Here is a 20,560-nt window from a genome sequence, read left to right as displayed (position 1 = left end):
TGGAACCATCAAATTATAATCTGTACTGTACAGGTTTTATACCAATTTGGGGCTAAGATTTAATAATAATAAGTCTCAAATTTCTAGTTGTTCCTAAAATCTATTCAGTGAGAATTCTAGCTCTCTTCAAGTCCTTTCTAAATATTTATGAAATTTCCAGGTGATATTTGATGTGGGCTCTGAAAATTCATTTTCTTGGTGGTTATTTGCTTTGTTTGTTGCATTTAGAATAGGCATAGACTTTGGAGCCAGACATCAGTATTGCAAACATGCTGATTTACCTTGGGCAAGTTACTTTGATCTTTAAAACACAGATAGTAACACACATCTTAGAAGATTATTGTGCGGATTTAAGGAGATAACTATGTGATGTTCTTAATATAATGCTTGAAATTTAATAGGTGGTAGTCATTATTTTTGTGTCTCTCTTATTGATACTTTTATCAAAAGTACCATTAAAGGCTGGTGCTGTATGTTGATGCTACTGAAGTCTTCTATGGTGAGGATGCTAGTGTCTGATCCTGAGATCACTGTTACTCCATTACCATTACCAGTACTGCCAAGGCAATTGTCACAGCCATACTAAGTATTACCATTTGGTTTAAGGAGGAGTACTGTACTCCTTAAACCAGGCTTTAGTTCTCTTTTCCCTTAAGAGGAGTTCACTTTGAGGAGAATCCAGAGTGCCCTATGGAAATAAATTGCACATGTGGCCATACCATCACTTGAGTTAGATGTGCCCCATTAGAACTCACTGTAGCATGGACAGGATAGGCTCAAGGATGGGACTCTTGTTGTAACCAGCCTCTTTCCAGCCTGCCTATTTCAATCAAAATCAGGAAGAGGAAATATAAATTATGTAGATCTTTTTAGGAGACACATGTTCTGACATTATTGTAATTGTTATTGCAGAGAATGTGGTAAACATGTCAGCTCTTTGTTACAAAGCTAGAATGTCGAATAACAACTAAAAATTGGTGGGTGGGAGAATGGAGGCTATGACTGAAAACTGAGGAAGTTTTCTTTGAAAACCTAGCACTTATGCCCCTTATGATATTTGTGGAAAAGTGTTTTATAAAGGCTAAAAGTCTATTTATATATTTTTGAGAGAGAGAGAGAGAGAGAGAGAGAGAGAGAGGGAGGGAGGGAGGGAGGGAGGAGGGGGACAGAGAGGGAGACAGGATCCAAAGCAGGCTCTGTGCTATGGCAGAGAGCCTGATGCAGGGCTTGAACTCACAAACTGCCAGATCATGACCTGAGCCTAATTTGGCTGCTTAACTGACTGAGCCACCCAGGTGCCCCAAGGCTAAGAGTCTTATTTTAGCCTTAGCCTGTCTTTAGTGTTCAGAACTGTTATTGTTGACTATAATAACAACTTAAATGGACTTATGCAGGAAAAAGAAATTGTGTTTTATGCCCAAAATAAAGGAATAGTAAAAAAACATCATGAATGAATAGGAAATTTGAATTAAAACGATCTCTTTGAAGTAGCATATTTGTTTTTTCTAGTTGGCAATTAATTATTTTAAAATACTTAATTATTAAACTTTATATTATCCCTTAAAAACTTTTAACTAAAATTTGTTAAGTATTTGTGATATTATACTGTGATAAATGAAATTCATCTCAGTCTGTTTGCTTAATTTCTTTCTCTGTGCCTCAGTTTACCTCATCTGTAAATCACAATAATACGTAGGTATGCTGGAGAATAAAGAATTAGCTTTTCTCTTTTAATTTGATAACTTGCCAATAAATATATTGAGATATATCTACTTTTACAAATATGTGTTTCCTTATGAGTGGACATTTAGGGTATTTTTCATTTTCTGTCTGTATAGCATTGGTACAGTAAGTTTGTGTATTTTTATAAATTCTTATAGTGCCATTCGTTTAACCAGAATTAAGTGTTAATCATTGAAAATTTTTTTCAGGGGCGCCTGGGTGGCTCAGTCAGTTAAGCATCCGACTTCAGCTCAGGTCACGATCTCACGGTCCGTGAGTTCCAGCCCCGCGTCGGGCTCTGTGCTGACAGCTCAGAGCCTGGAGCCTGTTTCAGATTCTGTGTCTCCCTGTCTCTCTGCCCCTCCCCTGTTCATGCTCTGTCTCTCTCTGTCTCAAAGATAAATAAACGTTAAAAAGAAAATTTTTTTCAGACTCTATTGATAAAAATAAATATAACTTTACATAAAATTGTTTTCATTTCAGCCATTTTTTATTTTTAGTGAAGATGGATTTTGTATTTTTATATAAGTTTTCTCTGTAGTCTTTGTATGTATTCAGGTGTTCTGCTTCTTACTGACTTGTAAGAACTCTTATTAAAGGTATTAACTTTTTGTTACCAGTGTGTTGGAAAAAATTTTTCAAGTTTCCTGTTTGTTAATTTTACTTTGTTTATAGTATCTTCTGTAGTATAATTTTTAAAAATTTTATTTTATAAAAAATATGTTAGGGCTTGACCCCTGTGTTTTGGTTTATCCTTGGAAAGACCTCTTCAACCCCAAGTACAGAAATAGGTTAGTCAACCGGTGTCTTAATTTGTGGTGATGTAGATGAGGTGACAGATCCAGAACAACAGTCTGGGGATCACTTTCCTAATTGAAGTTCTAATTCCTTTTTTTTTTGCCTCTCTGTAGTCTGGTATAAATGTCTTTGGATGGTTGGGTGGCTTTCACCTTTTTGCTGTTGTGAATAACACTGTTATGAACACTGGTATGCAGGCATCTCTATCCCTACTTTTAAGTTCTTTTGCATATCTACCCAGAAGTGGGATTTCTGGATCATATAGTAATTCTATTAGTAATTTTTGAGGCACCACCGTTACTCTTTTGTATAGTAGCTGCACCATTTTACATTGCCATTAGCAGTGGTTAGGGGTCCCAATTTCTCCACATCCTTGTTAAAACTTGTTATTTTCTGTTTTTATGTAATAGTCATCCTAATGGGTGTGACATGATAGCTCATTGTGGTTTTGTTATGGGTTTCCCTAATGATTAGTGATGCTGAGCATCTTTTCATGTGCTTATTGGCCGTTCATATATCTTCTTTGGAGAAATGTCTGTTCAAGTCCTGTGCCCTTTGATGAATTAGGTTGTGTTTTACTTTTGAGTTTTAGGAGTTCTCTATATATTCTGAATATTAATTTCTTGTCAGAAATATGATTTTGAAATATTTTCTCCCATTGTTCTCTGACCACATGATATGAAGTTAGAAATTATTAATGGAAGGAAAACTGGGAAACTCACAAGTTTGTGGAAATTAACATACTTAAAGCAACCAATGGGTCGAAGAAGAAATCACAAGGAAATTAAAAAATGGTTAAGAATGAAAGAAAATGAAAATACAACACATCAAAACATATGGTATGCATTAAAAGCAGTGCTAAAGGCAAAATAAATGTATAGCTGTAGATGCTTACATTAAAAAAGAAGAAATATCTCAAATCAACAACCTGACTTTACAACTTAAGGAACTGGAAAAAGAATAGTTTTGCCAGATACAGGATTTCTAGCTGGCAGGTTTTTTTATTCAGTACTTTGAATATACCAACCCAATGCCTTCTGACTACCATGGTTAGTGATGAGAAATCTCATAATCATATGGAGTGTCCTTGGTATGTGATAAGTCGCTTCTTTCTTGGTGCCTTCAAGATTCTCTCTTTGTCTTTGTCTTCTGACAACTTGATTATAATGTTTCTTGGTACAGGTCTCATTGAGTTTATTCTGCTTATAGTTCTTTGGACTTCTTGTATGTTTGTATTCATGTCTTTCATCAAATTTGGAATTTTTTTGTGATTATTTATTTCAGTAATTTCTCTTCTCCTTTATTTTTTCTCCTACTGACATACCAGTATTGCATATATTGGTCTGCTTGTTGTTGTCCCACAGGTCCCTTAGGCTCTATTCACTTTTTTCAAAATTTTTTTGATCCTCAGATTTGATAATTTCCATGATCATATATTCAAGTTCTCTTCCTGTCTTTCCATTCCTTTCCTTTCCTTTCCTTTCCTTTCCTTTCCTTTCCTTTCCTTTCCTTTCCTTTCCTTTCCTTTCCTTTCCCTTCCTTTCCCTTTCCCTTTCCCTTTCCCTTTCCCTTTCCCTTTCCCATTCCCTTTCCCATTCCCATTCCCATTCCCATTCCCAAGCTCAGGATTGATGATGGACTATTTCTTCTGCCGGTTCGAATCTGCTTTTTTAAAGTTTATTTAAGTAATCTCTGTGCACAATGTGGGGCTTGAACTCATAACCCCAAGATTAAGAGTCTCATGTTCTCCCAACTGATCCAGCCAGGTGCCCCATGAGTTTTTAATTTTAGTTATTATACTTTTTAACTCCAGAATTTCCTTTTGATTTCTTTATATATTTTGTCTCTTGATATTTTTGTTTACCCATTAATCATTTTCTTGACTGTCCAAGACTTCCTTTTTTTTTTTTTTTGTAGCTTTTTGATGATCTTTAAGACCGTTGTTATAATGTCTTTTTCTTCTCTTGAGTCTGCTTTCTGAATTTTTTTCAGGGACATGTTCTGTTGATTTTTTTTTTTCATTTTGAATCATCCATGGTTTCCTGTTTGTATGCCTTGTGATTTTTTTGGTGTTGTTGAAAATGCAACATTTCAATCTTATTATGTGGTAAGTCTGGAAATCTGATTCTTCCCCTTCCCAAGGGTTTGCTGCTTTTTTTCCTTCCTCCCTCCCTTCCTTCCTTCCTTCCTTCCTTCCTTCCTTCCTTCCTTCCTTCCTCTCTTTCTCTCCCTCCCTCCCTCCCTCTTTCACTCTTTTCCTTCCTTCTTCTCTCTCTCTCTCTCTCATTCTTTATTGTTAACATGACTCTGTTCCACACATCAGCTTGATGTATAAATATAAGATCTTCCCAGGTCCTTTATAAGCTTGGTCTTTTTGTGGTAATTTTTTTTAATGTTTATTTATATTTGAGAGAGACAGGGAAAGAGAGTGCGCAAGCAGGGGAGGGGCAGAGAGACTGAGACAGAATCTGAAGCAGCCTCCGGGCTCTGAGCTGTCAGCACAGAGCACGATGTGGAGCTCACACTCAGGCTCACACTCACAAGCCGTGAGATCAGGACCTGAGCTGAAGTTGGACACTTAACTGACTGAGCCACCCAGGCACCCCTTGTAGTAATGTTTGTGCCTTTCTGAATTCCCTCATGTATGTGATTACTTTCTAATAATCACAATCCTTAAATGTTTGGTTTCCAAAAGGAGAAAAGGGGAAAAATTAAAGGGGGGGGAGTAGATAAAACAAAATAGGTCTAACCCTTTAAGTCTCTTGGAAGTCATAAGTGTTGTAACAATCGTGGTGGTTGCTGCAACACTGGCTGCCTTTCTCTATGTCTGCTCATCCATGAACAGAAACAGCCATCAGTGATCAGAATACAGATTCCCAATATTTGGAGAATAAAGTTCTTCTTGCTTACCTTGGTGATTGCAAGCCTGTGCAAACTATTTTAAGAACTCAAGCTTTGCTGCTTACTTTGTTGCTAGGGGTAGGGGACTGGGTCACTGCTACCACTGTTGGAGCTCAAATTGACCGAAATTAACTGTCACTTGCGGTTGAATATTTTGACTAGTAGTTGCAGGCCTTCAATAGACTCTAGAATCCCAAAATAGTTGCACAGACAGATTCTGCCAGTGTAGATGTTGTGTAGGTTGGAGGATGGTAGGTGGTTCTGACTCCACAGTCTTCCTGTGATCACTTGGTATATGTTTTATAGTTTACTGCACAGGGATCCTTGAGTTATTCTTGGTATCTGAATTTTTTAGTGCTTATAAATGATGTAAAAATTTCCATGTTCTTGAATAGTGTTGAAAATGCAGCAAATACTATATAATATTTTTTATTATAAGAGAATAATATAGGTTAGTAATTTTATATAGTTTTTTATTTAAAATTTTTTGCCTAGTTTAATACCATAATGAGTTGTTTTGTTAATAATAATTATTATGAGTTAGAGTATTGTGTGTATAAAGATTTAATTCATTCTCTGGCTATTTTAATTAATACCAAATTGCTTTCCCAGTGTTTTCTATCAATTTATTTTTAAAAATTAATTTTGCTGATATATTATTGACAGAACATTGTATTAGCTTTAGGTATACAATATCACCATTTTATGTATGTTTATATTGTGAAACAATTATTATTTTAGAGAGAGAGAGAGCACGCACAAGTGGGGGAAATGAGCAGAGGGAAAGAAAAAAGAATCTTAAGCAGGTTCCATGCTCAGTGTGGAGCCCAGTTTGTGGCTTGATCCCTTGACCCTGGGATCATGACCTGAGCTGAAATCAAGAGTTGGATGCCCGACTGACCCAGCCACCCAGGCGCCCCTATATTGTGATATTAATACAATAAATTTAGTTAACATTTATCAGCATGCATATAGTTATTAAATTTCTTGTGATGAGAACTTTGAAGATCTACTGTTTTAGCAACTTTCAAATACACAATACACTGCTGTTTACTATAGTCACTATGCTGTATGTATGTTACAACCTTAGCACTTACTTGTCTTAATACTAGAAACTTGTACCTTTTTAATACCTTCTCTTCTCTCCAACCCCCCTCCCCCCATTCCCTAAAACTACCAATCTATTGACTGTATCTAGGTGTGTGTGTTTTTTTTTGACTAAAACAGTTGACAGTTTTATTTTCACATTTCACAATACAAATAAAAATTGATAATTGCTTTTTTTTTTTTTGTTCCACTACTCCCCTGCCAAAACAATTCTGTCTTTGATAGGAAGGGAGAGCAAGTCTTCCTTGTCATGCTGTTAGAAAACACCCAGAGTCACAGCACCATGATCTACTGGTGAAGTAGAACATGTAATATAAAATGGATATAAAGATGTTCACATTTCTCCTTATCAGTCTTGTTGACTCTTTCCTGGCCAACTAGGCACCATCATGGGATAGGTAGGGAGGTCTCATCATTGGGGGCTCAGGCATAATTGGCAATTGGCCTCACGTAGGTGGCCTCATTCCAGGAGCAGGTCCCACTGGCATCATCCCAGGAGGAGGAGGACCCATCATTGGCATCATGGAAGGGGCCCCCATATGAGGTGCTGGCATCATACCAGGGCAAGGAAGACCCAAGAGACTGGGAAGAGGTGGGATCATTGCCCCTTAGGAGGAGGAACAGAGAATCAAGTAGGAGATAGCTTTCTTCATTGAAATGTAGCAGCTGTTTTGTTGATCAGGCTCTGAGCCTACTCTTCCATCCATTTCTGATAGTAGTCTTTCACATTCTCTTTGTGTTTCCTACCACTGCTCTGTGTCTTTCTCACAGATGGAGAGTCATGGTTGAGGTATGTGTTGCAGTAGCTACAGTAGAACTTAGATGTGTTGCTCTGTAGGCCATTGGCCAGTCCCTCCCATTTTTTTTTTAAGGTTTTACACAAAAGTGAGATCATACAGTATTTGTCTTTCTCTTTTTGATTTATTTCACTTGGCATAATGCCCTCAAATTCCATTCATGTTACTGTAAATGTCAGGCTTTTTTTTTTTTTTCATGGCTGAATAGTATTCCTGTGTATGTGTCTTATATTTTCTTCATCCATTCATCTTTTAGTGGACATTTAGGTTGTTTCCATGTCTTGTCTCTTGTAAATTGCACTGCACTGAACATTGGGGCACAGATAACTTTTTGAGGTAATGATTTTGTTTTCCTAAGCATAAATACCCAGAAGTGAAAAAGCTGGAACATATGTCAGTTCTATTTTTAATTTTTTTCCTTTTAAAAAAAAATTTAAATTCAAGTTAGTTATACTTGTTAATATAGTATATCAGGAATAGAATGTAGTGGTTCATCATTATATATATATATATATATATATATATATATATATATACACACACACACACACACACACACATATATACACACACACACACACACACACACACAACACCCAGTGCTCATCCCAACAAGTGCCCTCCTTAATGCCCATCACCCATCTAGCCCATCCCCCCACCGACCTCCCCTCCAGCAACCCTCAGTTTGAGCTCTGTCTTTAAGAGTCTCTTATGGTTTACCTTCTTGTCTGTTAAAAACTAATTTTTCTGTCCCTTCCCCTGTGTTCATCTGATTTGTTTCTTAAATTCCATATATGAGTGAAATCATATTTGTCTTTTCTCTGACTTATTTTGCTTAGCATAATGCACTCTTGTTCCATCCACATTGTTGCAAATGGCAAGATTTCATTCTTTTTGATCACCAAGTAATATTCCATTGTGTATGTGTGTGTGTGTAAATATATATATAATAAATATATATAATAAATAAATATATATATAATAAAATATATATATACATACATACATATACAACTTGTTCTTTATCCATTTATCAGTTGATGGACATTTGGGCTATTTCCATAATTTGGCTATTATTGGTAGTGCTGCTATAAACATCAGGGTGCATTGTGCACCTTTGATTCAGCATTTTTGTATCTTTTGGATAGATACCTAGTAGTGCAATTGCTGGGTCGTAAGGTAGTTCTAACTTCTTTTTTAACTTCTTGAGGAACTTCCGTACTGTTTTCCAGAGTGGCTGCACTAGTTTGCATTCCCACCAGCAGTGCAAAAGGGGAACCCCCTTTCTCTGCATCCTTGCCAACGTCTCTTGTTGCCTGAGTTGTTAATTTTAGCCATTCTGATGGGTATGAGGTGGTATCTCATTGTGGTTTTGATTTATATTTCCTTGACGAGTGAAGTTGAACATCTTTTCATGTGTATGCTGGCTATCTGGACGTCTTCTTTGGAAAAATGTCTATTCATGTCTTCTGTCCAGTACTTCATTGGATTATTTGTTTTTTGGGTGTTGAGTTTGATAAGTTCTTTATAGATTTTGGATACTAACCATTTATCTGGTACGTCATTTGCAAATATCTTCTCCCATTCTGTAGGTAGCCTTTTAGTTTGTTTGAGTGTTTCCTTCACTGTGCATAAGCTTTTTATCTTGATGAGGTCCAGTAGTTCATTTTTGTGTCTTATATTTTCTTCATCCATTCATCTTTTTCCATCCATCCATCATCATTTTCACTTTTGCTTCCCTTGCCTCTGGAGACATGTCTAGAAAGAAGTTGCTGTGGCCGAGGTCAAAGAGGTGGCTGCCTGTTTTCTCCTCTAGGATTTTGATGGTTTCCTGTCTTAATATTTAGTTCTTTCATCCATTTTGAGTTTATTTTTGTGTATGATATAAGAAAGTGGTCCGGTTTTATACTTCTGCATGTGGCTGTCCAGTTTTCCCAGCACCATATGCTGAAGAGACTATCTTTTTTCCATTGGATATTCTTTCCTGCTTTGTCAAAGATTAGTTGGCCATATATTTGTGGGTCCTTTTTGGGGCTCTCTCCTCTGTTCCATTGATCTGTGTGTCTGTGTTTGTGCCATTACCATATTGTGTTGATGATTATAGCTTTGTAATACATTTTGAACTCCGGAATTGTGATGCCTCCAGTTTTGGTTTTCTTTTTCTTTCTTTCTTTCTTTCTTTCTTTCTTTCTTTCTTCCTTCCTTCCTTCCTTCCTTCCTCTCTTTTTTTTTTTTTAATTTTTTAACGTTTATTTATTATTGAGAGACAGAGAGAGAGCATGAGCACTGAAGGGGCAGAGAGAGGAGGAGACACAGAATCTGAAGCAGGCTCCAGGCTCCGAGCTGTCAGCACAGAGCCTGATGTGGGACTCAAACTTACAAACCACGAGATAATGACCCGAGCCAAAGTTGGATGCCCAACTGACTAAGCCACCCAGGCACCCCCAGATTTGGTTTTCTTTTTCAACACTACTTAGGTTATTTGGGGTATTTTCTGGTTCCATACAAATTTTAGGATTGTTTGTTTTAGTTCTGTGAAGAACACTGGTGTTATTTTGATAGGGGTTGCATTGAATATGTAGATTACTTTGGGTGGTATAAACATTTTAACAATATTTGTTCTTCCAATCCATAAGCATAGGATGTTTTTCCATTTCTTTGTATCTTCAGTTTCTTTCATATAAGCTTTCTATAGTTTTCAGCATAAAGATCTTTTACCTCTTTGGTTAGGTTTATTCCTGGATATCTTAGGGTTTTTGGTACAATTATACATGGGGTCGATTCCTTGATTTCTGTTTCTGCTGCTTCATTATTGGTGTATAGAAATGTAACTGATTTCTGTATGTTGATTTATATCCTGCAACTTTACTGAATTCATGTATCAGGTCTAGCAGGTTTTCTATGGAGTCTTTTGGGTTTTCCACATAGAGTATCATGTCATTTGCGAAGAGTGAGAGTTTGACTTCTTCCTTGCTGATCTATATGCCTTTATTTCTTTTTGTTATCTGACTGCTGAAGCTGAGACTTCCAATACTATGTGAACAACAGTGGTAAGAGTGGACATCCCTGTCGTGTTCCTGACCTTAAAGGGAAAGCTCTGAGTTTTTCCCCATTGAGGATATTAGCTGTGAGTCTTTCGTATGTGGCCTTTATGATGTTAAGGTATATGTCTTGTATCCCTACTTTCTTGAGGGTTTTTATCAGGATAGGATCCTATATTTTGTTAATTGCTTTTTCTGTATCTATTGAGAGGATCATATGGTTCTTATCCTTTCTTAGTTAATGTGGTGTATCACATTGATTGACTTACAAATATTGAATCAGCCCTGCAGCCCAGGAATAAATCCCACTTGATCATGGTGAATAATTCGTTTAATGTACTGTTGATTCAGTTTGCTAGTATCTTGTTGAGAATTTTTATATCCATGTTTATCAGGGATATTGGCCTGTAATTCTTCTTTTTACTGGGATCTTTGTCTTGTTTTGGAATCATGGTAATGCTGGCTTCATAGAATCAGTTTGGAAGCTTTCCTTCCATTTATGTTTGTTGAGAAGAATAGGTATTAATTCTTCTTTAAATGTCTGATAGAATTCCCCTGGGAAGACGTCTGGCTCAGGACTCATGTTTGAAATTTTTGATTACTGATTCAGTTTCTTTGCCTGTTAATGGGTCTGTTCAAACTTTCTATTTCTTCCATTTTTGGTTTTGGTAATTTGTATGTTTCCAGGTATTTGTGCATTTTTTCCAGATTGTCCAGTTTGTTGAAATATAATTTTTCATAGTATTCTCTCATAATTGTTTATATATCTGTGGTATTGGTTGTGATCTCTCCTCTTTCATTCATGATTTTATCTGTTTGGGTCCTTTCTCTTTTCTTTTTGATAAGTCTTTTCTTTTTGAAAAGTCTGGCTATTGGTTTATCAATTTTGCTTATTCTTTCAAAGAGCCAGCTCTTAGTTTCGTTGATATGTTCTACAGTTGTTTGTTTGTTTGTTTCTGTATCGTTTATTTCTGCTCTAGTCTTTATTATTTACCTTCTGCTAGCTTTAGGCTTCATTTGCTGTTTCTTTTCTTTAAATCTCTAGATGTAAGTTTAGATTGTATATTTGGGACCTTTCTTGCTTCTTGAGATAGACCTGAATTGCAATATACTTTCCTCTTAGGACTGCCTTTGTTACATCCTAAAGGATTTGGACCTTTGTGTTTGCATTTTCATTTGCTTCCATGTATCTTTTTATTTCTTCTTTAATTTCCTGGTTAACCTATTCATTCTTTGGTAGGATGTCCTTTAACCTCCATGTATTTGAGAGCTTTCTAAATTTTTTCATGTGGTTGATTTCACATTTCATATCGTTGTGGTCTGAAAATATGGATGGTATGATGTCAATCTTTTTATACCTGTTGAGGGCTGGTTTGTGACCCAGTATGTGATCTGTTGTGGAGAATGTTCCATGAACATTCAAGAAGCATGTGTATTCTGTTGTTTTAGGGTGAAATGTTCTGATGATATCTGTTAAATCCATTCAGTCCAGTGTGTCATTCAAAACCATGTCTTCCTTGTGGATTTTCTGCTTAGATGATCTGTCCATTGTTGTTAGTGGGGTATTAAAGTCCCCTACGATTACTGTGTTATTATCAATTAATCTCTTCATTTTTGTGATTAATTGATTTATATATTTGGATGCATCCAAGTTGGGGGAATAAATATTTACAATTGCTAGATCTTGATGGATAGACCCTTAATTATGATTTAGTGCCCTTCCTCATCTCTTGTTGCAGTCTTTTTTTTTTTTTTTTCTTCAATGTTTATTTATTTTTGAGAGAGAGAGACAGAGTGCGAGCAGGGAGGGACAGAGAGAGAGAGGGAGACACAGAATCTGAAGCAGGGTCCAGGCTCTGAGCTGTCAGCACAGAGCCCGACGCGGGGCTCAAACCTATGAACTATGAGATCACGATCTGAGCTGAAGTCAGCCACTTAACTGACTAAGCCACCCAGGCGCCCCTGCAGTCTCTGTTTTAAAATCTAGTTTGGTGTAAGTATGACTATTCTGGATTTCTTTTGATGTCCATTAGCATGATGGATAGTTCTACATTCCCTTACATTCAATCTGCATGTGTCTTTAGGTCTAAAATGAGTCTCTTATAGGCAGCACATAGATGCATCTTTTTTTTTTTTTTAATTCATTCTGATACCCTGTGTCTTTTGATTGGAGCATTTAGTCTATTTACATTCAGAGTGGTTTTTGAAAAATATGGATTTAGTGCCATTGTATTAACCTGTAAAGTTGTGTTTCTGGTGATGTTCTATGGTCATTTGTAATCTTTGTTTCTTTGGTCATCTTCTCCTTTTTTTTCCCCCCTCTACTCAGTCCCCCTTAAAATTTCTTACAGGGCTGGTTTAGTGGTCATGAACTCCTTTAGTTTTGTTTGTCTGGGAAACTCTTTATCTTGCCTTCTATTCTGAATTACAACCTTGCTGGATAAAGAATTCTTGGTTGCGTATTTTTCCTCTTCAGCACAATGAATATTTCCTGCCACTCCCTTCTGGCCTGCCAGGTGTCAGTGGACAAGTCTGCTAATCTTATGTGTCTACCCTTTTTTTTTTTTTTAATGTTTATTTATTTTTGAGACAGAGACAGAGCATGAACGGGGGAGGGTCAGAGAGAGGGAGACACAGAATCTGGAACAGGCTCCAGGCTCTGAGCTGTCAGCACAGAGCCTGACGCGGGGCTCGAACTCACGGACTGTGAGATCATGACCTGAGCTGAAGTTGGCTGCTTAACCGACTGAGCCACCCAGGCGCCCCTCTACCCTTTTGTTTAAGGATGTGTTGTCCTTAGCTGCTTTCAGAATTCTCTCTTTATCTTTGTATTTTGCAAGTTTCATTATGATACGTTGTGGTGTTGACCCATTTTTTTTTATTTTGAGGGGAGTTTTCTGTGCCTCTTGGACTTGAATATCTGTTTCCCTCCCCATATTAGGGAAGTTCTCAGCTATAGTTTGTTCAAATAAATCTTCTGTCCCTTTTTCTCACTCTTCTTCTGGGAGTGCTATGATATGGATGTTACTTCATTTTATGGAATCACTAAGTTCTCTAACTCTCCCCTAGTGATCTAATAGTTTCTTTTCCCTCTTCTTTTCAGCTTCATTATTTTCTATAATTTTATATTCTTTCTCACTATACTCTGCTTCTTCAATCCTTGTGACTATATCCACTTGGTTTTGCATCTCAATTACAGCATTTTTGATTTTAGCCTGACTAGTTTTTAGGTCTTTGATCTCCACAGCAAGAGTTTGTCTGGTGTGTTCTATGCTTTTTTCAAGCCCAGCTAGTAATCTTATAACTGTTATTCTAAATTCTTGTTCAGATATATTCCTTATATCTCTTTTGAGCAAGTCCCTGGCTGTGATTTCTTCCTGACCTTTCTTTTGGGGAGAATTTTTCCATCTTGTCATTTTTGCTGTTTCTGTCTTTTGTGTGTTTTAAAAGCGTGTTATGTTTCCTCATCTGAAAATAATGCTGTATTAAAAAGAAGTCGTACACTGACCAGGGCCTGGCACTTCATGAAGTGTTTATGTTGTATGGTGTGTGCATTCTGCTGTTGTGTTTTGGCTGCTCTTTCCCACTGGCCAGTCTTCTGCAGAGCCCCAACTTGCTTGCATTGGGAAGTGTTTGGACGTTTAGCTAGGTGTGCTTTGATGTGTGTGTTAAAATAAGCCTAATGAAGCTGATTTGTTTGTTAAGAAAAGCCTGGAAAAAAGGAAAAAAAATTAACCAAACCCGATCCCCAAAAAAGGAAAAAAAAGGGAAAAAAACCCAACCAAACAGAGAATCAAAAAACTTTAAGATTGATTCCAAAGAAAAAGAAAGGAAAAAAAAAAAAAAAAAAAGAAGCCTGATCCAATAAAAAGAAAAAAAAGGAGATAAAAAAATAACAAACAAGAAATTCTTAGCCTGATTCCAATAGAAAAGAAAGAATAAGGAAGACAAAAAAGAAAAAAAGATTAACCTTGGTCTATTTCCACTAGAGCTGCAGGTGATGTTATGAAGCACTCAATTTCAGTACACTTGGTGCATGTGGGGTGCTGACTGTCCTGTTCTTCTGGAGGAGAGGCTCCTGTGTTGGCTCAGAGTCAGTCTTGCCCTGGGAGTAAGCAGTTTCTTGGCATAAGCAGGCTCAGTGCTGACAGTCGATCTCATGAACCACTAGATCATGACCTGAGCTAAAACCAAGAATTGGAGGCTTAACTGACTACTCCTCCATCTAGTCACCCCAAAACTGGAAGTCTTAATGGACCCTATACTGCCTCCCTGTTCCCGAGTAGAGCTTCTCTACACTGTGTCTGAAGTCCTTTTTCTTTGAAAAATAGTCCCACGCCTGTGCAGTGTGTGGTATCTATGGTGTAGCACCGCTAAAAGCAGCAAAGGTTATCTTTCTTGGTATGTCTCTGTCCCCTGCTAACGAAAGACCTTTTGTTGGCACCTACAAGGTCTTGTGTCCCTGGGAGGAAACCTCTTCCAAAAATACTCCAGGAAGGGGAACGTTCTCTTTCAGTGCACCCTGGAGATCCCTACACCACACTATGCGCTCTGGCTCCACCTCCTTCCTCCCCAGCAGTGCATGCCCCAGCTACATTCTAGAGAAAATCACTCACTTCCAAAATCAGAGTTGAACTCCAAAGTCTCTTTGTGAAAAAAACCCTGTGATACAAAGTACTTCTTGCTCCCCAGTCCATGGTCCAGAGAGGTTTTCATCTTGTGCAAAGCAGATGCCATGCTTTCCCAAATCCTCTCACTTTTTCTCCCTTTTGTCTTTGCATGGAAAGGGTTTGCTCCCCCTCATGGCACCGACATTTTTTTCTTCCCCAATTCACTTCCACATGCCTTGCACCTGCTACTCTGTCTTCCTCCAACCATGGAGATTCTTCTGCCATTCCACAGATGGATTTCCTTGGTGTTCTGCTTGATCTCACCTCAATACAACTGTGATTGAGGGACTAGAAAAACCCAGGCTTCCTCTACTTCTCCACCATCTTAACTACTCCCTTACTTTTAATTTTTTTGAGGAACCCATACTATTTTCCACAGTAGTGCACCAATTTACATTTTCATCAAGATTGCCCAGGGGTTCTTTTTTCCCTACGTTTTAGCAAGATGTGTTATCGATTTTTTTTTTAATGATAATCACTCTGACAGGTGTGAGGTGATATCTCATTGTGGTTTTAATTTGCATTTCCCTGCAATTAATGATATACCATTAATGCATTACTTTTCATGTACCAGTTGGCCATGTATGTATATGTCTTCTTTAGAAAAGTGTCTGTTCAGTTTCTCTGCCAATTTTTTAATAGAATGTTTTCTATTGAGTTGTATGAGTTCCTTATATATTTTAGATATTAACCCCTTATTAGATGTATGGTTTGCAAATATTTCTCCCATTCCATGTATTGCCTTTTCATTTTGTTGATAGTTTCATTTGGTTTGCAGAAGCTTTTTAGTTTGATGTAGTCCCACTTGTTCATTTTGCTTTTGTGGCCTTTGTTTTGGTATTAATTCCAAATAATCATTGCCAAGACTGATGTCAACAAGCTTACTCCCATGTTTTCTTCTAGGACTTACATGATTTTATGTCTTACATTTAAGGTTTTAATTACTTTTGATTTGATTTTTTTGTATGGTGCAAGATAGGGGTCCAGTTTTGTCCTCTTGCAAGTGGGTGTCCCGTTTTCCCAACACTATTAGTTGAAGAGACTCTCCTTTCCCTCTTGTATATTTGTGTCTCTTTTGCCATAAATTAATTGACCATATATATGTGGATGTATTTATGACTCTTGATTCTATTCCTTTGACCTGTATGTCTATATTTAGGCCATCCCATACTGTTTTGATTAATATAGCTTTGTAATGTAGTTTAAAATCAGGAAGTGTGATGATCCCAGCTTTGTTGTTCTTTCTGAAGATTTCTTTGTCTATTTGGGGTCTTTGGTGGTTACGTACAGATTTTAAGATAATTTTATTTCTATGAAAAAGGGCATTGGAATGTTGGTAGGGATTGCATTGAATCTTAGGTTGCTTTGTGTATGGTGGACATTTTAACACTCTTAATTCTTCCCATCCATGAGTGTGGAATGTCTTTCAATTTATTTCTATCATCTTTGTGGTGGTTTTTTGTTTTGTTTTGTTTTGTTTTGTTTTGTTTTGTTTTCCATCAGTGCCTTAAGGTTTTTGTGTATAGTTCTTTTTTTTCCTTGGCTATATTTTTCCTAGGTATTTTATTCTTTTTAATACAATTGTAAATGAGATTGTTTTCTTAATTTCTCTTTCTGCTAGTTCACTGTTAGTGTATAGAAAAGCAGCTGAGTTTTGTGTATTGATTTTGTATCCTGCAACTTTACTGAATTTTTTTTTATTTTAAAAGTTTTTTGGTGTTTTTTTTTTGGGGGGGAGGGAGCGTTCTATATATAAAATCATATCATCTGCATATAATGACAATTAATGCTTTTGAATGCCTTTTATTTCTTTTTCTTACCTAATTGTGCTGGCTAGGATTTTTAGTACTGTGTTGAATAAGAGTGGTGAGAATGAGCACCCTTGTCCTGTTCCTCATCTTAGAAGAAAAACTTTTAATCTTTTACTGTTGATTATGATATTAGATGTGGGTTGGTTTTATTGACCTTTATTATATTGACATGCATTCCTTATATACCCAGTTTGGTGAGAGTTTTATCATAAAAGATACTGAACTTTGTCGGGTGCATTTTCTACATGTATGGAGTGATCAGATCCTTTTAATGTTTCATTCTGTTAATGTGGTGTCCCACATTGATTCGTGGATATTGAATCATCCTTGCATCCCTGGAATAATTCCCACTTGATCATGGTGTATGATCCTTTTAATGTATTACTGAATTTGGTTTCCTAATACTTTGTTAAAAATGTTTGCATCTATATGCATCAGGCATATTGGTATATAGTTTTCTTTTCTTGTAGTGTCCTTATCTGGCTTTGGTATCAGGGTGATGATGACCCAATAAAATGATTTTAGGAGTATTCCCTCTTCAGTTTTTTGGAAGAGTTTGAGAAAGATTGGGATTACTTCTTTAATTGTTTGTAGAATTACCATGGAAACTATCTAGTCCTGGGGTTTTTTGTATTGGGAGGTTTTTAATTATTAATGTTTATTTTTAGAGAGAGAGAGAGAGTGACAGAGTACAAGCAGGGAAGGGGCAGAGAGAGAGGGAGACACAGAATCCAAAGCAGGTTCCAGCCTCTGAGCTGTCAGCACAGAGTCTAGCACGGGGCTTGAATTTATGAACTGCAAGATTATGACCTGAGCAGAAGTTGGATGCTTAACTGACTGAGCCACCCAGGCTCCTTGGGAGGTTTTTGATTATTAATTCAATCTGCTTACTCCTTATCGAACCATTCAGATTTTCCTTTTTTTCATGATTCAGTCTTGGTAGGTTGTATATTTCTAGTTACTTACCCATTTCATTTAGGTTATCCAATTTGTTGGCATATGATTATTTCGTAGTAGTCTCTTGATCCTGTATATTAGTGTGGTATCAATTTTAATGTTTCCTATTTCATTTCTTTATTTATTTAAGTCTTCTTTTTCTAGTTTGTTTAGCAAAAGCTTTGGATATTTTGTTTGTCTTTTCAAAACACTAGCTCTTGTGTTGATCTTTTCTATTGTTTTTCTGGTTTTCATTATTTATGTTCTGATCTTTGTTATTCCTTTCTTTCTGCTAACTTTGGGCTTAGTTCTTCCTTTTCTGTTTTTTAATGTGTAAAGTAAGGTTGTTTATTGGATTTCTTGTTTCTTAATGTAGGCTTTTATTATTACAGATTTCCCTCTTAGACCTGTTTTTGCAGCATTCACTAAGTTTTGATATATTGTGCTTAAATTTTTAATAGCTTCAAGATATTTTTTGGTCTCCTTTTTGATATTCTTTTTTAATATTTATTTATTTTTGAGAGAAACAGAGAAAGTGAGTAAGGGAGGGGCAGAGAAATAGGGAGACAGAATCCCAAGGAGACTCCATGCTGTCAGTGCAGAGCCTGACGCAGGGCTCGAACTCATGAACTGTAAGGTCATGACCTGATCTCAAACCAAGAGTTGGACACTTAACTAACCTAGCCACCCAGGCGTGCCTCAATTTCTTCTTTGACAAATTGTTCAGGAATTTATTAGTTAATCTCCATGTATTTGTGAATATTCTAGCTTTTTCCTCCTGTTTTGGTTTTTATTTTAATACTATTGTGGTTAAAGATACTTAGTATGACTTAAATTTTCTTAAATTTGCTACAACTGTTTTTGTGGCCTTCCATATGATTTATAGTTATCATATGATTATGAATGTTCTGTGTGCACTTGAGAATTGTGTATTCTGGTGCTATTGGATGGCATGTTCTATAAATGCATATTAGGTCAATTTAGTTTAATGTATGCTTTTAGTACGGTGTTTTCTTTTTGATTGTTTGGTCTGGATGATTTATCCATTGCTGAAAGTGGGGTATTGAAATCCTTTATTATTATTAAGTTTTCATTAATGGTGATGTTGGGCTTGTCCTTCCAAAACTTGTTTTTCACACACCTTATATTTTATATATTTAACCTAGTACCCTATATTTTAAATTATTCATTCTATAGGTAAAATTTGTTATCACACTCCAAACTTTATTTTATACCTAACTGTTGATATATGAACCATGCTTGGAACATATTAACAAGTCCTTTGGGTTATTATTATTATTTTTAAAGTTAATTATTTTGAGACAGCACACATGCATGTGTGTGAGTGGGAGAGGGCAGAAAGAGAGGGAGAGAGAGGATCCCAAGCAGGCTCTGTGCTGTCATTGTGGAGCTCAGTCCCACAAACTGTGAGATCATGACCTGAGCTGACGTTGAGTTAGTTGCTTAACTGACTGAGCCACCCAGGCTCCTCTGGGTTATTATGTAAAAAAAAAAAAAAAAAAAAAAATTGATAAATTTTTTGATAAAAAGAAATTTTTTTTTTTTACATTTATTTATTTTTGAGAGACAGAGAGCACAAGTTGGTGAGGGGCAGACAGAGAATGAGACAGAATCTGAAGCAGGCTTCCAGCTCTGAGCTGTTAGCACAGAGTCCGACGTGGGGCTCGAACTTACAAATTGTGAGATCATGACCTGAGTCGAAGACGGATGCTTACCTGAGTCACCCATGTGCCCCGGGTTATTATTTTTTGATTATGTATAGATGCACTTATCATGTACTTCTGTCCATGGAATTTTTACTTTTTAAACTTCTTTGATGTATTTAAATACTCTTATTATTCTTTTGTTCATTTTGCATGTGCCCATTTCTGTGGTATCTATGTGTTTTCCCCCCCAAAGAAATAGGGAGAATTTATAGTAGAGTAGGGATGAGAACTTACTTCTCAAATATTATTTCAATATTCTTTCTTTTGTTCAGATCATATACTCTGCTATATGGGACTGTATTTTTAACCAACTGGATTTTTATCTTGTATATATATATCAATTGACTTCTTAATTCATTTAGACATAGAAGAATTGAGTGTAATATTACTTTCTTTTGCAGGGATTCAGAACCAAGTAAGACTGTAGATAATAATTATGCAAAGCAAGCCTCACACACTAAAGAAAAGCAAAGAGATGATGATGGCATTTCTCTTGTAATGTCTGATGCTCAAGCTAAAGGTTTGTGAACACTAGAAAATTTTTGTCATTTGAATTTTTGTCTTTTGCATTTATAATAATTTTTAAGTTATAGTTAACTTTATTTAATCTTACATTTAAAGGATCTGTGAAAGTAAAGGGAGATTATTTAGCAACACAAAGGAAATTGCGAAGTTTACTATTTGTACACTATAGTATTCATTTCTTGATTTATTTACTGAATCTATAAGTTACATTTGACTATCATTTCTTTTTTGTTATTGGGGCTGGGCATACAGCTATACAATTATAATGCTAGTTTAGCTATTTGTAAGTATTATTTCCATGGATATGTCTGGTAATAATTGATATTACTGCTAATTTGATTATTATTCTTAGCTTCCCACTGTCTATCCTCCTATGGCATACATTCTTTATTCATTAGAATTTCTCTCAACTGTAGGATGATGCCTTTACAAGCCACTATTAGCAAATTTAAAAGTAAATACATCCCAGACTTCTGAACATTCTTTTTAGGCCTCCTTGCATGTGTAGGGTTAATTAATTGATTT

At 36.3% G+C, this 20,560-nt stretch overlaps 1 protein-coding gene and 1 pseudogene across 8 annotated transcripts in view; one reads left to right on the top strand and one right to left on the bottom strand.

Annotated features, from left to right (window-relative positions):
• SENP7 (SUMO specific peptidase 7) overlaps positions 1 to 20,560 on the top strand; it is a 149,219-nt gene that overhangs the window by 82,478 nt on the left and 46,181 nt on the right. For 7 of the 8 annotated variants that reach the window (XM_060640149.3, XM_060640155.3, XM_060640152.3 and 4 more), the window contains one exon: positions 19,912 to 20,030. In XM_060640149.3, the coding sequence (XP_060496132.1) occupies positions 19,912 to 20,030 (119 nt within the window). Of the gene's footprint in view, positions 1 to 19,911; positions 20,039 to 20,560 lie in introns of those variants that run through there. The other variant, XM_060640157.3, reaches the window with a different exon arrangement.
• On the bottom strand, positions 6,878 to 15,063 carry LOC132684117 (U1 small nuclear ribonucleoprotein C pseudogene; annotated as a pseudogene).

Source organism: Panthera onca, chromosome C2 (genome assembly GCF_046562875.1).
Source record: "Panthera onca isolate mPanOnc1 chromosome C2, mPanOnc1 haplotype 2, whole genome shotgun sequence".
NCBI classification, from domain to species: domain Eukaryota; kingdom Metazoa; phylum Chordata; class Mammalia; order Carnivora; family Felidae; genus Panthera; species Panthera onca.
The sequence above is the reverse complement of the archived record's forward strand: the minus strand, read 5'-3'. Positions and strand labels throughout refer to the sequence as shown.